At 48.0% G+C, this 18,314-nt stretch overlaps 1 protein-coding gene across 7 annotated transcripts in view; it reads right to left on the reverse strand.

Annotated features, from left to right (window-relative positions):
- The window catches only part of LOC111833859 (arf-GAP with Rho-GAP domain, ANK repeat and PH domain-containing protein 1), a 40,815-nt gene that overhangs the window by 15,978 nt on the left and 6,523 nt on the right, over positions 1-18,314 (reverse strand). For 4 of the 7 annotated variants that reach the window (XM_023792529.2, XM_023792530.2, XM_023792527.2 and 1 more), the window contains exons 2-13: positions 13,856-14,615; positions 7,670-7,803; positions 7,198-7,286; positions 6,752-6,864; positions 6,179-6,340; positions 5,724-5,793; positions 5,411-5,531; positions 3,892-4,094; positions 3,434-3,540; positions 3,057-3,256; positions 2,685-2,770; positions 2,171-2,353 (exon numbers count right to left, since the gene is read on the reverse strand). In XM_023792529.2, coding sequence (XP_023648297.1) covers positions 2,171-2,353; positions 2,685-2,770; positions 3,057-3,256; positions 3,434-3,540; positions 3,892-4,094; positions 5,411-5,531; positions 5,724-5,793; positions 6,179-6,340; positions 6,752-6,864; positions 7,198-7,286; positions 7,670-7,803; positions 13,856-14,615 — 2,228 coding nt within the window. Of the gene's footprint in view, positions 1-2,170; positions 2,354-2,684; positions 2,771-3,056; positions 3,257-3,433; positions 3,541-3,891; positions 4,095-5,410; positions 5,532-5,723; positions 5,794-6,178; positions 6,341-6,751; positions 6,865-7,197; positions 7,287-7,669; positions 7,804-11,788; positions 12,000-13,855; positions 14,616-17,415; positions 17,519-18,314 lie in introns of those variants that run through there. The other 3 variants (XM_023792531.2, XM_023792528.2, XM_023792533.2) reach the window with 3 other exon arrangements.

Raw genomic sequence — 18,314 nt, forward strand, 5'->3', positions numbered from 1 at the left:
GAGGGGGCGGGAGGAGGGGGCGGGAGAGGCGGAGCCTGCCCCAGCTGGGAAAACAAACCAGCGTGCAGACGGGGGTGCGGAGGCGGGGGCACATTTGTCTTTCCATGGGGGCTCAGGGAAGCACTTCCCAGCAAGATCTTCCTGGTGACGGGAATGAAGGATGTCCAAGGAGCAGACTGGCCCGACACGGGGGCGGAGCCCCAGAACAAAGGCCACATTTAGCCCAGATCAGGCAGATGATGGTCTGTTTTTTTTTTTTTTTTAAAGATACAGGCCTACTCTTCATTTCACAATTTGTGACATTTAATTTCTTCCTGTAGCCTTTAAACTAACAACCCCCCGCCCCCAACACCTTCACAGATTAAAGATGATTAAAGTGATCTTTATCAGACTTATGCAACAGACTGGTACTTAAGTAATGATCAGAAACTTAACAGTAACAGAGAAAGTCAGCAATCAAACCCTGGAAAAATTATGAAAATATAAAGATTATTTTTACTGATCCTACAGGAAAGTTCTGGTGCATAAAGAAGCGAAGGCGGCAAAGTGCAGACAAGGCAACAGGCAGCACAAAACAAGACTGAGTGCAAAGACAAGCAAACGTAGTGCAAATAAATCAAAAAGTACACAGTACACAAATAGAGTATCCTAAGGAAGAATATCCAGAATATAAGGAACAGAGGAATATTTAATACCAATAAAAAAAAACTTTACCAAATATCCAACATTATTCACCAGGAAAACTTTTTTAAATCTCGAAATTCAATCTGTCCCAATTGGGTACTTTCCTCAAAAGCAAGTGTATAAGCAAAAATTACAAGACAAATACTGAGCGTGAAACCATATAAACGAAAAAGAGCTGAAAAGTTCTGCTGTTCTGGCTGGCAAACGGTTACAAAAACACTGTTAAGCTGAACTGGCAGAAAAATACGCTTTATTTCCATCAGAGCCGCAGGGAATCTCGGGCCCCACAGTTCCGGCCAAAGTGGGCCAAAGCGGGTCAACCGGGGGCAGAACCAGCGGAGCCAAACGTAGCTCTAGGATGCGGACGCAGATTCTGAGTCGTGCCGTGCGAGATTTCCTCAGGTTCCAGCAAAGCCACGCAGATTCATGTTTGCGCTAGCTCAGCACCGAATTCTGAAAAGCTCGGTCAGGGGTCATCCAGAGTCCGGCCCAGCCTGTGCCGGCCCGCTGCCCGGCAGCCCAGAACAAAACAAAACGGGACAAAGCGAGGAATGAAAGGTCCCACTGACTGGGTCCAGCATTCTGGAGGCCGCCTCCCCCCCCCCAGTGCAGTCGCCCGGCAGCTCCGAGCCAGATATTCTGCCATCAGAAGGGCATCTCCCTCCACCAGCAAAGCAACCACAGAGCCAAGCACTCACCTATGGGATTCTGCCGTATCTCACACACTGGGAGGTACAGACAGAGGGTCGGGTTCCTAACCACAGGAGGGTCCTCAGGTCACATCAGCAGACAACAACGAGCACAAGAGCACCGACACGGCTGTGAGCCGCTCCGACGAAGGAGGGAAGTAAATAACAGTACAGAGTTCAAGAACCCCTACAGCCACCTGCCTCTCGCTCTGCTCAGACCACTCCCAGCATGGCTGCAGCCGCCCCGTCTCTCACAGGAAGCCTCCGGCAGGTTTGAGTGGCCACAGCGTGAGAGCTGCAAGGTGGCCCAGCCGTACAGGCAAAAAAAAAAACACACCCATGCGCAAACACATGACCCCTCTCAGGTGGTGAGAGCTCGTCGAGTAGGAGGAAACCTTGACAGACTTCTACACCCGTGTATTGGTTTGTCTTGTTCCAGCTACGTGTGGGTGGTCACCTTGCCGAACACAGCTTTCCGGAATGACACCTGTTCAGGGGTAGCACTGATCATCTGAACATCGGGCCAGTCGGACCAATCGAGGCAGCTGCCAGTTCCTCACAAATTCGGTAACACCGTGAAATGAACACAAACCCGGCAGCAGCCACGGTCCCTCAGAAGACCTCCCTCCGACGGTCCCTCAGAAGACCTCCCTCCGACGGTCCCTCAGAAGACCTCCCTCCCACGGTCCCTCAGAAGACCTCCCTCCGACGGTCCCTCAGAAGACCTCCCTCCGACGGTCCCTCAGAAGACCTCCCTCCGACGGTCCCTCAGAAGACCTCCCTCCGACCAAACTTACATTGTCCAGCTCCTGCTGGTTGCCGAAGAGCTGGTGGTACCGGCGGTATTTGCCTTCGCGGTACTTGGCGGCAATGAAGCGCCGGCGGTCGTCTGAGCAGCTTGCCGGCACCAGGTCCTCGCTGGGAGGCACGTTGGCTGCCCAGAAGAGGTTCGCTCGCTCATTGCCAAGGACCCTGAACAGCTACAGGCGGGTGGACAGTGGCGACACAAGCCTCAGACACATCCTCAGTGTGTGCAGATATGAGTTAACCTCGTGGGAAAGTCCCCAGAACAATATGCTTAATAATCAATAATTGCTAAAAAAAAAAAAACCCTTTCCTAAGTGAACCAAATTCCTCTTTGATGGTCATGTGACCTCTCCATTGTTCATTGTTTATATTTCCATTTTTCCTTGTAGCTTTTAGCGCGCACCACAAACACCGATAAACAGTCTTTCATGTTTTCCTGCACCAATCAAAGTGCAGAGAGAGAGAGACGTAAGTGTGTGTTAAGGTTGATGTCTCATACTGTACCTGAATGAGTTCCTCAGTCCAGACCTTTTTGTCCATTTTCAGACTCCGTACTTTAGAGATACTAGGCCCAAGGCCCCGGTGCTCCCCTGGGAGAAGTAGTCCAAAATGAGGTAAGAACTGTACTGTCAGTCTTAGTCAGCCAGACTGCTGCATCACAATACAGAGGAACTAAAGGTTTGGGTAAATGCATTAGGCAGGCGACATAATTAAGGAAGTAGGAGTACGGCCAACAGCAGAGCCATAAAAACATAAAATTTCTGCATTCAGCTCTGTATGGTAAAACTGAAAAATGAAAGTGTGCTACAGAAATGAGTACTAACTCCAAGTATGTTCTGGAATGAACCGTAGTGGGCGAGAGTCTGGGCTACTCACCTGCACAGCGCTTACAGAACACGACACACAGGTTGATGGCAGCCCACTCAGGCATGGTCGCCCTGCAGTCGGCACAGAACCTGTTGGACTCCTCAGACCAGATCTTCTTGGCCACTTCATAGTTGGACAGGGCTTCTGCCACAGACTCCCTCATGGCTTCCACCCACTGCTCCTTCAGCTGGTCTGACTCAGCTGCAAAGCTGTAACAACATATGGATGGTCACTGAAATTCAGCCTCAACTTCCTGTATGACACCTAATACAAGAACGTACAAATAAGCTTGCATGTGAAATGGTTTGCATGCTGTCGTTTCTAACCACAGAAGTATATCAATGTTTCCCCAGTGGCCCTAGGATAATGCCTTGCAGAAGCTTCACCTGAAGATGCGGTACGGGGTGATGAGGTCAAAGGACCTCCGGTCGGTGTCCTTCACGTTGCCGACGTTCATCTCAATCGATGTGATCCCAATGCCCAATTTGTAATCCTGGCCCCAGAGAGAAAAGAGTAGATGTTAGGGGAGAGCAGCAACGTGCCCACAGGACGAGGTGATGACTCCACTGCTGCACAGAGGTTCTCTCACACACGCAGAAAACATTTGACAAACAACCCCGTGATGGTCAACAGCTGCTATCATGGGTTCTCATAAACGGGAGTCCGACTCTGCTTCATGAAGGACAAGTTGATTCAGAAGAAGTAGTAACCACAACAAGCCCCATTTTATACCATGGCTTTGATTGGTCTGCAAGCCAGGAACATGGCTGTGAGAATCAAATAGTATCTACAGGACTGTCTGGCTGAACGCTACTCATATACATGCGTCAAAACTGCCGCTCACCTCCAGGTTTTTATACAGGAAGACTTTGTCACCAGACACCACCACATAGAGCTTAGAGCGCAGCCCCCTCAGCTCTAGGTAGCCCTGCATCTCGGGTGTGGGTGGTACGGAGGAGGGGCCCAGCGAATGGGCGCCTACGTCTCCGCTGCTGCGATGATCGCCCACGGCATCCTGAATGACTGACACCCACTCGCTCCTCTCCACTGGAAGACAGGCATCGGTGGGGTGGGTAACAGTCATGACAGGTGAACCTCTGACCATAGAGCTCAGTCTTACTGAACATGCTCATGTGAATATGCTCACAGGATCTTCTCAGTCTTACTGAACATGCTCATGTGAATATGCTCACAGGATCTTCTCAGTCTTACTGAACATGCTCATGTGAATATGCTCACAGGATCTTCTCAGTCTTACTGAACATGCTCATGTGAATATGCTCACAGGATCTTCTCAGTCTTACTGAACATGCTCATGTGAATATGCTCACAGGATCTTCTCAGTCTTACTGAACATGCTCATGTGAATATGCTCACAGGATCTTCTCAGTCTTACTGAACATGCTCATGTGAATATGCTCACAGGATCTTCTCAGTCTTACTGAACATGCTCATGTGAATATGCTCACAGGATCTTACTCAGTCTTACTGAACATCCTTATGTGAATATGCTCACAGGATCTTACTCAGTCTTACTGAACATCCTCATGTGAATATGCTCACAGGATCTTACTCAGTCTTACTGAACATCCTCATGTGAATATGCTCACAGGATCTTACTCAGTCTTACTGAACATCCTTATGTGAATATGCTCACAGGATCTTACTCAGTCTTACTGAACATCCTTATGTGAATATGCTCACAGGATCTTACTCAGTCTTACTGATCATCCTTATGTGAATATGCTCACAGGATCTTACTCAGTCTTACTGAACATCCTTATGTGAATATGCTCACAGGATCTTACTCAGTCTTACTGAACATCCTTATGTGAATATGCTCACAGGATCTTACTCAGTCTTACTGAACATACTCATGTGAATATGCTCACAAGATCTTACTCAGTCTTACTGAACATCCTCATGTGAATATGCTCACAGGATCTTACTCAGTCTTACTGAACATCCTTATGTGAATATGCTCACAGGATCTTACTCAGTCTTACTGAACATCCTTATGTGAATATGCTCACAGGATCTTAACTAGCTTGGTACCCATTAAGGTTACAAAATTCTGGTAATTTTCCCATTAATTCCCAAATAAATCCATGGAAACTTGGAATATTTCCAAAATTCCCCAGAATAACTTCCCATGGCAGATTAAAGGCTAAGCCACCATTGTTAACCTGTTAAATTTTTTACTTAATATAATTATCTTGTTGACATGTATTTTTTTATTTTGGTTATTAAGAGTGCAGATGATGTGGCATACACAGGTGACACTATACACAAACAAATACATAAATAACCACTCTGTACAAGGGTACCAGGTGCTTTCCAACTTGAGAGGCCTAAGGACTTACAGTCGCTTTCAGCTCGAAAGGCGAATGTCCGGTTGTGGGTCACAACCTCAAACTTCTGCTCGCCCACATTGGATATGCTGGTGATGGACGATGTTGGTATGATCCTCTTGGAGTAGATGTCCTGAAAGAGCCAGCAAATCTTTGATCTTCTGCCCCTGACTCCAATGTTTAGCCCTACCTCCAACACTGATCTTAAAATCTTATAAAAAACTCATTTATCTAAGGACCTTTGGACCATGGAAAGTCTAACCTGCTATGGTCCTCAATTCCAGGTAATTAAATCATGAGAACAAGCCAAGAGAATGAAACACACCTTCTCACTGTCAAAGTATCTCAGATAGTCTGCGTCAAGCTTCACCCAGCGTCGCTGGTAGATCAGGGACCTGGGGGGTGGGGGCGGTCAGGTTAAAAAAAGCGAGATAAGAGGGTGCTGGACTGAGCCTCACTTGTCATTACAAAGGCGGCGTTTGTGCAAACAACAGTGTTAAAATTAATGACACGAATGGGGTTTTTTTTGTAGCATTTACAGGGCCTGGACATCTTGCTACATGGTGTGAGCACAGCCCATATCAGCGTGGCGGAATCGCACAGATGAGGTTTAGCGACTAAGAGAGCTGATCGTACCAAACATTCTGGTCCAGAACGTCCCCCAAGATCACTGGCATTGTGACACTCTGGCAAGTGCAAACCTCCATCACCACGCATTGGTTTAAAACTGCCCCATTTTGTTGTGGTACACACTCATTAAGGGGGGGGGGGGTGACTTACCCCTGGGGTGGGTTCTTGTCCAGCCAGCCCTGCCTAATGACAGGGGAGAGTGGAGGGGAGGGGTCCTCTTTGCGGGCACTGGGGGTGATGCGGCCGAGGGAGGGCAGGTACACGCTGTCCTGGAGCGTGCTCAGGCCATAGTCCTTCCAAGAATGCCTCCTGCTGGCAGGGTGGAGGAATTGCAGGTTCATTCATTCATTTATATGCAAACATATAAGACAAAATTTTGTACGCCTGACAACGAGTGAGAGTAATGCGGGCGGAACTGTGTGGGAACTTTACCTGAACGAGACGATGGTCACCAGAGATCCTCGCTGCTCGAAGCCCAGCCGTGGGCATCCCTAGACTACCGCGATTATTACTTGGTGACCATTTTGCTTAACACGCCGATCGTTGTAACAGAACTCAGTCGCTAAACGAGGGTGTGGTGATCAGCCAAATGATTTCAGATCTTGTAAATCTTGTGGCTACAATTTCAATTATTTAAGCACAGCACCACCTACTGCCCAGAGGAGGCGTGACGGCAGTCGGAAATGCCGGCATGCGATACAGAAAATACTGATGTCCGCTCACACTCTGTTTGCGGGGTCGGATGCAGCCTCTCCGTCGTCATCCAGGATCTCATCGTCACTGTACAGGCTGCTCAGGCGCCGGTGCTCCAGCTTCGGCACGACCAGGAATTCGTCCTGGTGGATACAAATCAGACCGAAGACTCACCACGGCACCACAGCCTATTCCGCATGATCTGCCATTTGCTTTCTTAGTCAAATGAGCAGAGAGGTATAATACTGAGTCCAGGGGGCGGGAAAACTTGTATATCTGCTCATGTTTTAACTTGTTAGAATGTCAGCAAATGACATTAATCACCGCCAGACTGTGTAGAGAACAGATGTGATCATTGACTGGATTTGTTTTTCATTTATAAGTACAGCATTGGTTAAAAATCCACAAAATTTAGCCCTCCCCCCCGCCCCCGTCCCCCCAAACACACTCACACACACACACACACACACACACACCTTCTCTGCCATTTTTGCAGGCTCAATCACTTGGGTTTGAAATACATCCAAATCCTCATAATCTTCAGAGCTGCTGATGGAGACGGATCCTGACAAAGAGGAATGAATCGTCACACAAAAATAAATAAACGTGACCAATCACACACTTCCATGTGCCCACAGAAGCCCCGACACGCGGAACGGACAATAAATCAAGTGCCTGGCTATCACAGGAGACTTGAGTAAATGAGTAAGTGCATTAACAGGAAATGGGCAAGAAGGAGGATACAGATCGGAATACTCTCACAGAACTGGTTACGCAAGGAAACTGCGTTTCCACATGCATATTTTAATACTGCCATCATTGCATTTTCTTTTGGTCAAAATGTACAAGTTACAAATCATGAATTATTCCATTAGCGTTGTTAACAGGAAGTTGAACAACAGTTCACAATGACATCGGGCAATGCAGGGCTTTGGAAAGGGTACTCACTGGGTTTGGGGGGCTTCTGCTGGAGCCTGCGCTTCGGTACGGGCGGCTGGGCCGGGGCCTGACTGGGAGGCCCGATCCGGGGTGGAATATCTGGAACCCTGTCAGACTCCGGAGTGTCGTCCACCAGAGGCGCACTGTCAGCAGGGCGGGAATAAGGAATCTTTTTTGACACATGAAAAATCTCACCAATTCACCCAATCACACTGCCCGTCAGGCCGGTGGAATTTGACAGGAAAAGAATGTACATTTTCTAATGGTTTGTGACTCATGTCCTTGAAGCTAAACCAACCGACCGTCTTCAATGACAAACTGGCTGGTCAATCTTTAAGCAACAACAAAAAAAAAAAAACAGCACAAGGGACAGAAGATGAGGCCATTTACCAGGAATTACCTGCCTTCTGCTGGTTTCACTGAGAAATCTGAAGGGATTTGTAAGTTTCAACACACACCTGCTGTGAACCCGGAACCTGGAAAGATCAGCAGCTCAACATCCAAGAAAAGACCTTGACGGAATACCCAGCAAACCGCACAAGAGCCCAGGCCACCAAAACCCGCAGAGTGTGTGTTTCAGTTTCACAGCATCGGCCTTTGTGAGACGGTCCCCACTCACGTCCCCTTTGTCCCCTTTGTCCCTGCTCTCGTCTTGCTGAGCCCAACAAACACACACAGCAGCTATTTCAGCATCTCGCATAACCGAAATCTGATGCTTGCTTGGCTCACCTTGTGTAGCCAATTCCAGCGACAGCTCTGCGACAGCACAGAGACCTTCAGCGAATAGTAGCTGTCAAGATGGATAAAACTGCTCAACTTTAACTTTCATGAAGTACCTCGTATTTGCCGTATCAGACAGAACCGGATATTCCTGTTTTTATGAATGCACATCACCCAGCTATTACTGCAGAAAAGAGGAATCTAGTTACTGATTTTTCATAACAGATATATTAAATATTTTAATCCTTGCCTGTGAGTGAGTATCCGTTACCTTGACGGAATGCATCTCCGTTCACCTTGTCTGAGTGGGGAGCTCATGCCGGCCCTTTGGTTACCATGGCTCCCGGAATCTGCAGCACCCTCCGGTATCTACTTCCCACCCCCCACAGAGATTCCCGGGATGTTAGAAACAAACAGGGGAAGTGACACTTGAAAGGGGGGGGGTCAGCAGGTTAGGCCTCTGTACCTGTGATCAGAAGGTCGCAGGTTCGAATCCCATGCTCGGTAGAATAGTCACATTGCAGTTGGGACCTTAACACCCTGTGGTCAGACCTCAAGCCTTATTCTCACCTCTACGTGTGTATGTCTTTAAAAGAAGAGCATGATGGGATATATGAAAAGCATTCCACTGTACATGGGCTCGGGCCCCCCCCCCCTAGTCCATGTCAGGGGGGGCAGTATGAGCTACTTCAGGTTTTACAATCTACTTTAAAACTGAAAGGTCTTTTTGTGCTCTGACTGGTTTGTTTCCTTGGAAGATTCAGCCAACTGTTTCACATTAACATTATAAAACACCAAACACAAAACACCCATCCAATACACCACAGTGTTTTCGTATGTGCAGTATTTAATTTGAGTGCAATTCCACAGTGCTGTACAAATATTTATATTTATATATTTCCACTCTGTACATATATATAGTTTTTATCTTACTGTTTTTAATTTTTGCTGCTCTATTCTTGTACTGTCCACTTTCTGCCGTGACAATGCAAATTTCCCACTTGTGGGACTAATAAAGGATTATCTTATCTTATCTTATCTCATCTCATCTCATCTCATCTTATTAGTGACACATGCATGATTATAGGAGACTGACTACACTGCCCTGTGATACTTATAGCGAAACTGCCCCGAAAACAGCTTCCACCAGCCAGGTTGTGTGTCAGCGAACAGCAAGAACTCAGTGCTAAAGCAAAATCCAAGTCTTTTTAATCGAAATGGTAGCTTACAGACTCTGCCATAGCTCATAGTGTCCCCCGTGACACGGATTAGCTGCTAACCCTAACCTGTGCTTATACTGCAAATGGCAAATGAAGCATCATTTCAGTGGTGAACTGCCAGGACCCGTACAAACCCGCATTAACGCGATGTGCTGAAAGGTCCGGGACAGTCCAGGCAGCATTCCTCAGAAGGCTCTTAGACCGTGCCCTACCGGTCACTCTCACCCCACGTGTCCAGAGAGCAGGGTCCACTTCAGTTGCGGAGTTATTCTTTAGTTCCTCATTTGCTGGCTGTGTATACCTCGTGCCCCTGGGCGAGTGCCCCCGCGTTTCAGGTTGGTGCCCCAGAGAAGCCGGGAACATTGTCATGAGCAGGAAAAGGTAGCTCTGGAGACGCAGCCGCAAGCTAAAATTAGCCTCCTCACATCCGCTCCCAAGCTGCACGTCCTGCCCCAAATTCCCGGTCCGCCGCCTCTTTTCCATCACGGCCACAAATGTACCTCAGTGGTCACTTCGGAGAACTTGGACTCCAGAACTGCAGAGACCAGACTCCCATAAGTCATATAAGCTTTTAAATAAAATAACATAAAACTTATATAAAACATCTCCAGGAACAGGAGGTTGTTTCAGCACATAAACTTCCCATCTGAGACACAACACAAGAGTCCTCTAGGGGGGAAAGGGGCTTCTGCAAAGAAACTAATGGCTATTTGAGTGCTAGTTGTTGCTCATTGATAAAACACAAGATAAAACTATGACATTTTCCACACGTTTCCTCAACTTGTTATTGGCCTTGTGTAAAGAAGTGATGTAAGGCAGGAACAGTGTGGGGCTGGGATGGACTGGTCAGGCACATCTCCACGTCGACTGATCCCCAGCCCTTAGCCAATGAGTCGCTGGGCATAAAGAAACTCAGTCGAACTTCATCAGGCTGCCCCGTTAGTATAAATGACATCAGTTGGGCGACTTTTGGCAGGATGGCTGAACAATGGGAGAGAGATGGGGAAACGAATGTTGCATTGGTACCTTCTGCCAAACACTTCTGCAAGTTCTGCTTTCTTTAAAGTCTTTAAAGTTGGCTGCTTGAATATTACTGCTCTTTTTTTAAAAAGTATCACTGCTCCACTCTCGTGTCAGATCACCGCCCCACAAGACACCAGCGCACGACGGCTTTCGGCAAATATGAAGAAAACACTTTTGACAAGGTGTGCCATTAAGTGTGAAGAGCGTATATAAAAATAAGTCAGGCATGTAGCGTGATGACATTCTCTCCGAGCTGCGACCCTCATCGTCTGACTCGGTCACATGACAACCGTACTTCCTCCTGCCAATCAGACGACTTACACTTGCTTACCATGGCACTTTACTAAACTGCAGCTGTCCTGCTTAGTTTCAAATGCCTGTAACTGAGCAGCCGTACCCAATAGACTGAGGTCCACAGACATGGAACAAGACATGTTCCGTGTTTAACCGTAACAGGGAAGTATCATCAGAATTGAACCGTCCAAGTTAAACGAACAGGTCACAATGACAGGAGAACATCGCTGGTTTAAAGGTCTCCCTCCCTCTCCCAATATGTTTCCCCTTTTCTGGCCATGGTGATCCTTCTGAGAACATCACATATCTGTCATTGTCGTTCCCATAATGCACTGCAGACACAACAAGACCTTGAGGATGATGGAACGCACCTTAGCGAAAGAGGACCTTGGCTGAAAACACCTGACTGTAAGGCGCTTGTCCTAAACCCCCAACAGCAGAAACAATGCAAGGCAGCTAGGAAACCCCTGTCCCATTGTAGCCCAAAAGAAGAGGAACTTAGGACCAGGAACCAAACTCCAAGCCACTGTGCACAACCGGTTTTGGCATTCAGCTAATCTGGCAAAAGCTTACTGATTAAATCAATCACAAATGCATCAGTCCACAGTATCAATCACCCATTTTAATAGCAGAAACCAAAGTGCTGCCTATTCTAGCTTCAGTCCCCACTGTGTCCCCTGGAAAAAGTCAAACGATGTTCCAACACCATGTGAGTTTCAACATTAAATGTTAAACGTCACTCACCTCAGCTTCTCATATTCCCCGACACGATCACAAAGGAACTTCTTTGCCCCTTGCAACACAAACTTTGTCACATCTTTACAAGAAAAAAAATTTAATTCAAGATGGCTTGAAAAAGTTCAGAGCTCACCTGTTGAGAGTCGCCCAGCAGGCCCATTATCAGCGGAGACAAAGAGGGCAGCTTCTGCGGTTAAGGTACGGGGGTGAGGGGCAGCTCTCCCGCAGGATGAGCGCTGCTGGCTGCCCAGCTATACGCCACACAGAGAGGAAGCTAAGAGCATTTTTAGAAACGTATCTGCTAAGCTCTGCACCTCGAGGGGAAACTTCCTGTATTTTGTATTTTGGCCTGCTCTCTCTCTCTCTCTCTCTCTCTCTCAATACTACTCTCCCAAAATACAATACGAGTGTACTGACAAAGGGCTGTCCTTCCACCGCCCCCCCCCCACCCGCCCCCCACCTTCCCTCAATTAACTGCTGATAGCATAAATCTGAGTTATAAGGAACGTGCAGATTTTTTCTGAATCGGCTGAAACGGGTTAAAACCCCAAAAACAGGAAGAGTCCATTCCTTGTGGTTGTTTCACCTCCAGATTCTACAGGGAAGCTGCTGCTTCATATCAAGCTGAAGAACCGTTAAGACACTCGGAAGGCTGGAGCGTGATTCAGCGTGAGCCAGAGCAGTGCACCATGGGTAATCTCAGCATCTTTTTGCATTTGCACAAAAGAGGAAGAGCACAGCTTCACCAAGAGAGCTGCAGTTTCCACATGCAAAGGGAATTCCTTTCATTTTCCAAAAATTAAAAAAAAGTGTAAAAGCCTTGCAAAGAGAGACGGACATTAACTCGCCGCCTCAAACTCAAGAAAAGCGAAAGTTCACTGAACATTTTACTCAACACAAGAAGAGGAAGCACTTTTTTGTTTGGATGCCAACACTGACACCTACAGTCAGGTCTGCAGTCTGTCACCTTTTTATCAAAATAATAGCTCATTCATGCTACTGCTTATTTTCACTTAACTCTGACTGTCACCAGTTCGCACTGCATTGCCCCTGCAGGCTTGTTTTGTAATACCCAGTATGCCCTCACTGGGTGTGTGATACGTATAGCGAAACTGTACCAAAGACAGCATCCACCCACCAGCTTGTGTACCAGTAAAACTGTCTATTCTATTCTATTGAGATACCAATGAGCAAACAGCATACTGACTGCTAATACACTGGATTAATATACATTAATCTACTTGCTGCATCTACTCATTTTGATGAATAAAACTTTACCAAGGATTGTTCGATATTAAAATGAACACTTGCTAAGCTAGTTTATGTTTTAATTGGGTTTCTTCACATTTAATTGCTAATGCATTTAGTTTTACCCACAGTTCCACACAAGGGCATATTTTAATTAAATATTATAATGTTAAAGGTCATTAAAAGATTTTATTTTCATTTCACAAATGCTTATTGTGTATTCATTGTTGTATCAATTAGACGCTTATATGTAAATTTTGAAACTTAAATGCAAAATAAAAATATAAAACATACACATTAAAAAATTACTTTAATTAATTTTTTTTTTTCTGCTGTGTGCTATGGGGTGAAACCATCACCGTCTCATTTTACCACCAGCCGTAAAAACACAAATATATCCACTCCCTTTTGGGTCAGCATTCCCTATTTTCTACATTTTTTCACCAGATTTGACCGATCGACTGGGAGGAGCGTCGGCCTGATTTCTGAGCACATTCTGCAAGTTGCGTCATGACTTTAACACATCCTGCAAATGTGAGGCCAACTCGGAAAGTCACTGTCACAATTCTGGTGATTAAATGCCAGCAAACAGCTATGCACCTGCAGGGGGCGCTCTCTGCAAAGAGTTCTGTATGTGAGCTTCTGAAAAGCCCCACAGAGATGACACCCGGCTCCCTCTAGCCAGTTCCTTTATTCTTTCCAAAAGGCTCAAAGTATTTTTTTTTTCTAACCGGATATTACTGCTGCAGTTGTGAATTAACTCAGTTTCTTGCTTGTGAAAGCTATCGCAGGAAAACAATCTTGCATTGTTCACTATCAAATACCCCAGCAGATTTATACATCCTTGGCCAATTCAGGTTAAGGCCCCCAGCCAAGGATACGCTGGTGGGGGTTCTTGTGGTATGAATACGAGGAGTAGTTTCGATGGCGGCCGTAATGCAGGCCTCCTTACCTGGGGGAGGGCAGCCTCTGGGGCAGGACAGGGGGCCTCTGCGGCAATGGAGGGGGGGCATGTGGTTCTTTGGGAGACCCCAGGGGGTAGGACTTCGGCGGTAGGGGGGGGATGGGCTTATCTCTATGTGACTGGGATGAGCACTGCTCATGAGGGAGACATTGTTCGGTGGCCAAGGAGGAGGAGGAGGAGGAGGAGGAGAAAGATGAAGAGGAAGCGAGGGACACCGGGGACACCGGAGACAGAGTCACACCGACCAGCTGGTACTGCTCCACGGGCTTTAGGGACAACGTCTCTGGCCGCATGCGAGGGACGGGGGTGGGGGTGAATCTCACTGGCGGGCGGTTCAGAGTCACTCTTGGGGGGATGGGAGGGGGGGGCTTGTCCTGAATTTTGCAAGGAACAGCCAGCTCAGCAGCGCCCCCTGCTGGAGACTCAAGTGGCCGACGGAATCGGGTCCTCTCGCGTGGCACGGGTGTCACCTCTTCTGGGCCCGCAGGGAAGGCCTTCAAGAGGCTGGCCAGGATGCGGCGCTGGTGACCCGGCAGCAGCACACCCAGCCGCTCCAGGTCCCCTGTGCCCAGGCTGCGGCACGCTGGGAGCAGGCCGAGTCCGGCAGCCTGGAAGGCCCCGGCGTACTGCTCCAGGTGCAGCGTGGCCAGCCACTCGGACACAGGCTGCGGTGTCACTCCGGAGGACATGGTGTGACGTGACCGGGGCAAGGAAATCACTCCATGGCGGGAACAGGACAGCAGGGGACCTGAAGGGGAGGAACGGTGACCATCAGAGTCGAGTCTGGATCTGGAGCAGAGCGGCCTTTTCAGAACAGTGTACATACAATGTTATTTGGTAGCAGATAATCACAAAAAAAAACAGATGCTTAGAGCGTCGTAACTCTACTGCATTCATACATACCGAGGGACTGAGCTGCACCGCAAACACTGACTCAGCCGCACATGGACTGTGAGTCATAAATCAAACAACTCAAACAAACTGTGGAGGAGATGCCGGTGGTTCTGTAACCAGTCAGTGAAGAGGAACAGAAGCGCCAGTGTTACCTCGGAGGAAACGGCAGGTATGGACAGAACTGGAGGACGGGCCTTCAGTGAGGTGCCACAAGGGTTTGACAGGGAATCACGGTTTATGGGATTTTCCCTTTCTAGGGGGGGTGGGGGCAGGGCAGGGTCAATGACCTGCAAAAGGACACCTTTTGGAAGCTATTTCGGCAGATGCAAAACCAAACAAGCTCTGTCAAGAAGGGTCAGGAACCAAATAGGAGACCACATGGGAGAACTGGGAGTATTACTGGGAATCAAGTGGCATTACTGGGACAGAAGCATGATGCATGAAGATATATATGCTGCAGGTACAAGGAACAGGCAGAACTAACCAACACCAATAGCACCAAACCTCCATCACCTGTCCCCACCTGCTGGGACGGCCACGCCCCCCTCCAGCTCACAGTCAGCTCTTAACAAAAAGCATCACACAAAAAAATCTGGTCACGATGGCGGCGTTTGAGGATCTTCTGCGTCGCCGGTGATTTCCGCACAGTGAGACTGCCTGTTTCACCCTGCTCCTAATCCCCGGGGGGGGGGGGGGGGGGTTGACGCGTGTGTGGCCCATGCGTAAACAATACCTCATTTCACACCACGTGAACCCTGCTGAACCAAAATTCCCAGTCACACTCGTAATGCCTCCAACTTCCTCCCACTCAAACACTGGTCTCTGTGCTTGGACTTAAGAGAAGCAGCACCAAGAGCAATGCGACAATGCGACAATGCGACAATGCGACAATGCATCAGGATGATGTCAAGTCAGATGCGGCCATTTTCTTCTTAGGTTACAGCTGAGAAGCTAATCTAAAAATCCTAGTAATGACGCTTTCTACACCAGCCGGTTATTTGGTATATTTGCCTTTATAGACCGTTAATAACAAAGATCACCTGTCGCCCCTCAATCCCTGATTCTACAAGCACATAAACCACCTTTCATTTCTGCTTTTCTCTGCAAACGCAGTGAGTTAAATGAAACAAGATCCATAGGGGGCTTTTTAGAAAGGCTGTCCAGCAGAGGGCAGGGAGTGGGCTGGGCTGGGCTGGGGGACGTCCTCCTGTCCTTTTTCTTGTTCTCAGGCATTAGCACCACATGCTAATCTGACCATTCTTAGCCATGCAGGGATTCCTGCCGATTATTCGTCTCTAGGCGGGTGAAGGCGGACAGCCCTGTGCGGCACAGCTCTCCCCAGGCATGACACAAGAGCCTGCAGGGCTTGTGCAAAGGGCCACAGCTTTACTCATAGCCTTCCCAGTCACATACAGCAAGTCACTTGACAACTTTCCGATCACAAGATCTGCTCTAGAGCGGCCTGTGGATGAGCGATGGTCAAATGAGAGATGATATTTGGCACATGGCACCCTGGTGGTTCTTCATAAGTCTGCATGTGGGTCATGGATTGGCAGATGGCATCAGGTGACTATAAAACATATCCTTATAGCTGGAACACAGACTCCTTAGTTATGACTGCGGCAAAGTTCTATGCATCGACAGCTGTCCTCTGATCTTGCTGCAATATGCTTAATTAAGGGGTCACTCTCCAAAACTCCCCCCTTCTGGAAAAATGTGACCAAGCTAGCAGAGGCTCATCATCCAACGCCTCGTAGCCGGAGTCCGGAAAATGGCTGGGATTTGAGAAGCAAAAAAAAGTTTCCTCTGCAAAATGAGGAGAAGTGGCTTCATTCTGACTAGTTTTGACTTGAGAACCCCGGACCTGAAAGTTTATAGGTTTCAACTTTACATCCTGTGCAGAGGATCAAAGGCCTGGAACACATCAGTGATCAAGGACAGATACAGTCAGCTTACTGGCTTCCTGTACTAGTAAGTGACTGGACGACTGGGCCGACTTAACTAAATTGTTGCCCAACACAACACAAGGATTCTGCTACAGTTTCCTGCTTGCAGAGGCTTAACAGAATTTAAATTTTAAAAATGGCCGCCTCAACATGAGAAGAGTGTCGTTTCAAAACTCAAGGGTCAACCAGCAGAGTCCATATTAACCAGGAGGAATAACAACATCATTAGGCCTGTTTCTTAGAAACCAATCTGAATGGGAGAAACTAGTCACTCACTCACACACACACACACACACACACACACACAAAACTCAATGGCATGAAGAGTAACATGAACAACGACAAAAAAGAGACTTTGATGATTTCCCCTGCACCTCACGGCGGGTACATCGTTATGCAAAGAGTTTATGAAAAGCCAATTATGTAACCCGAACCGTACAAAACAAAAAGCGTCCCAGTGCAATTTGCTGATGCCCCTGCTGGGAAGATGACATGGCGATCACCAAACATGTCTGTGCATTTTCTCGTCCTGTTGCCCTGGTTATGCGAAATTCAGGATAAGCTGACTCCTGGACATGACAAAATACACCCAAGGTCTCCTGAAAAACCCCCACCCAGGAATCGCTGGTGCACGCAGACCAGGCTTCACGGCAGGGATGCCGACGTCCACCAGCAGGTCACAAACAAACAAAACCATACAAGTTATACCTCTGATCAGCAGATGACTCCAGAACGTGCCAGAAGCGACGCAGTGCCGAAACGACTTGAACTGCCTTGTTCTCCTGTCTACTAACGACTGTCAGCCAGTGCCTTTGCTTGGTTACTCACAGTCAAAAAGAACTTCCTAATTCTCAAGTTTGAGGAACTTCATATGCAAAAAACGAAAAAAAAAAAAAAAAAAGTGTCAGTGTGTGTATGCCCGTGTAAGCATGTTTAATGAGGCCAGGAACGGAGGGGGGGCTGAAACGGGGACAACACGGCTTGTAGAAAAGGGTCACTGCATGCCAGCCACTGGCAGATCCATAGTGGGGTGCCTCCTGAATTTTCCAGTTGACCACTCCCCCCCCCACCCCCACACACAGCTAAACAGCAATCACAGTGCAGCATGGACTCCAGAGAAAGGACCCAATGGCGATCTCGCTTTCTGTTTACTCAGAGCTGAGTGTGATTCAGGCTTTGATAATCTGCTACATCTCTTTCACTGCAATTCCTAACTGTGCTCGCTTCAGAGGACTGAAACATGGGGTACATCCTGTAACATACACATTCCCAGCATGGCGGGACCCTCCACATCACTCTGCACATCCCTCCACATCACTCTGCACATCCCTCCACATCACTCTGCACATGCCCGGTGCGTTTTAGTCCACTTCGTCCTGCTGGTTCTCAGCCGACGACTCTCAGAGGGATCGAGTGACCCGACAGGAATCAACAAAGCTATTTACACGGCGCTGCCCGCCGGGGGGGGGAGGGCCCTGCGCAAGCTCCCCAGTGCACATGCCCGTGTGAATGGACACACAGAAGGGCTTTTCCTATTGGCCATCCTGCTGCCCCGCCCACCCTCCAATTCTCTGTGGGCAGAACAGCGGTGACATCATCACAGCCCC

Source organism: Paramormyrops kingsleyae, chromosome 17 (assembly GCF_048594095.1).
Source record: "Paramormyrops kingsleyae isolate MSU_618 chromosome 17, PKINGS_0.4, whole genome shotgun sequence".
Classification (NCBI taxonomy): domain Eukaryota; kingdom Metazoa; phylum Chordata; class Actinopteri; order Osteoglossiformes; family Mormyridae; genus Paramormyrops; species Paramormyrops kingsleyae.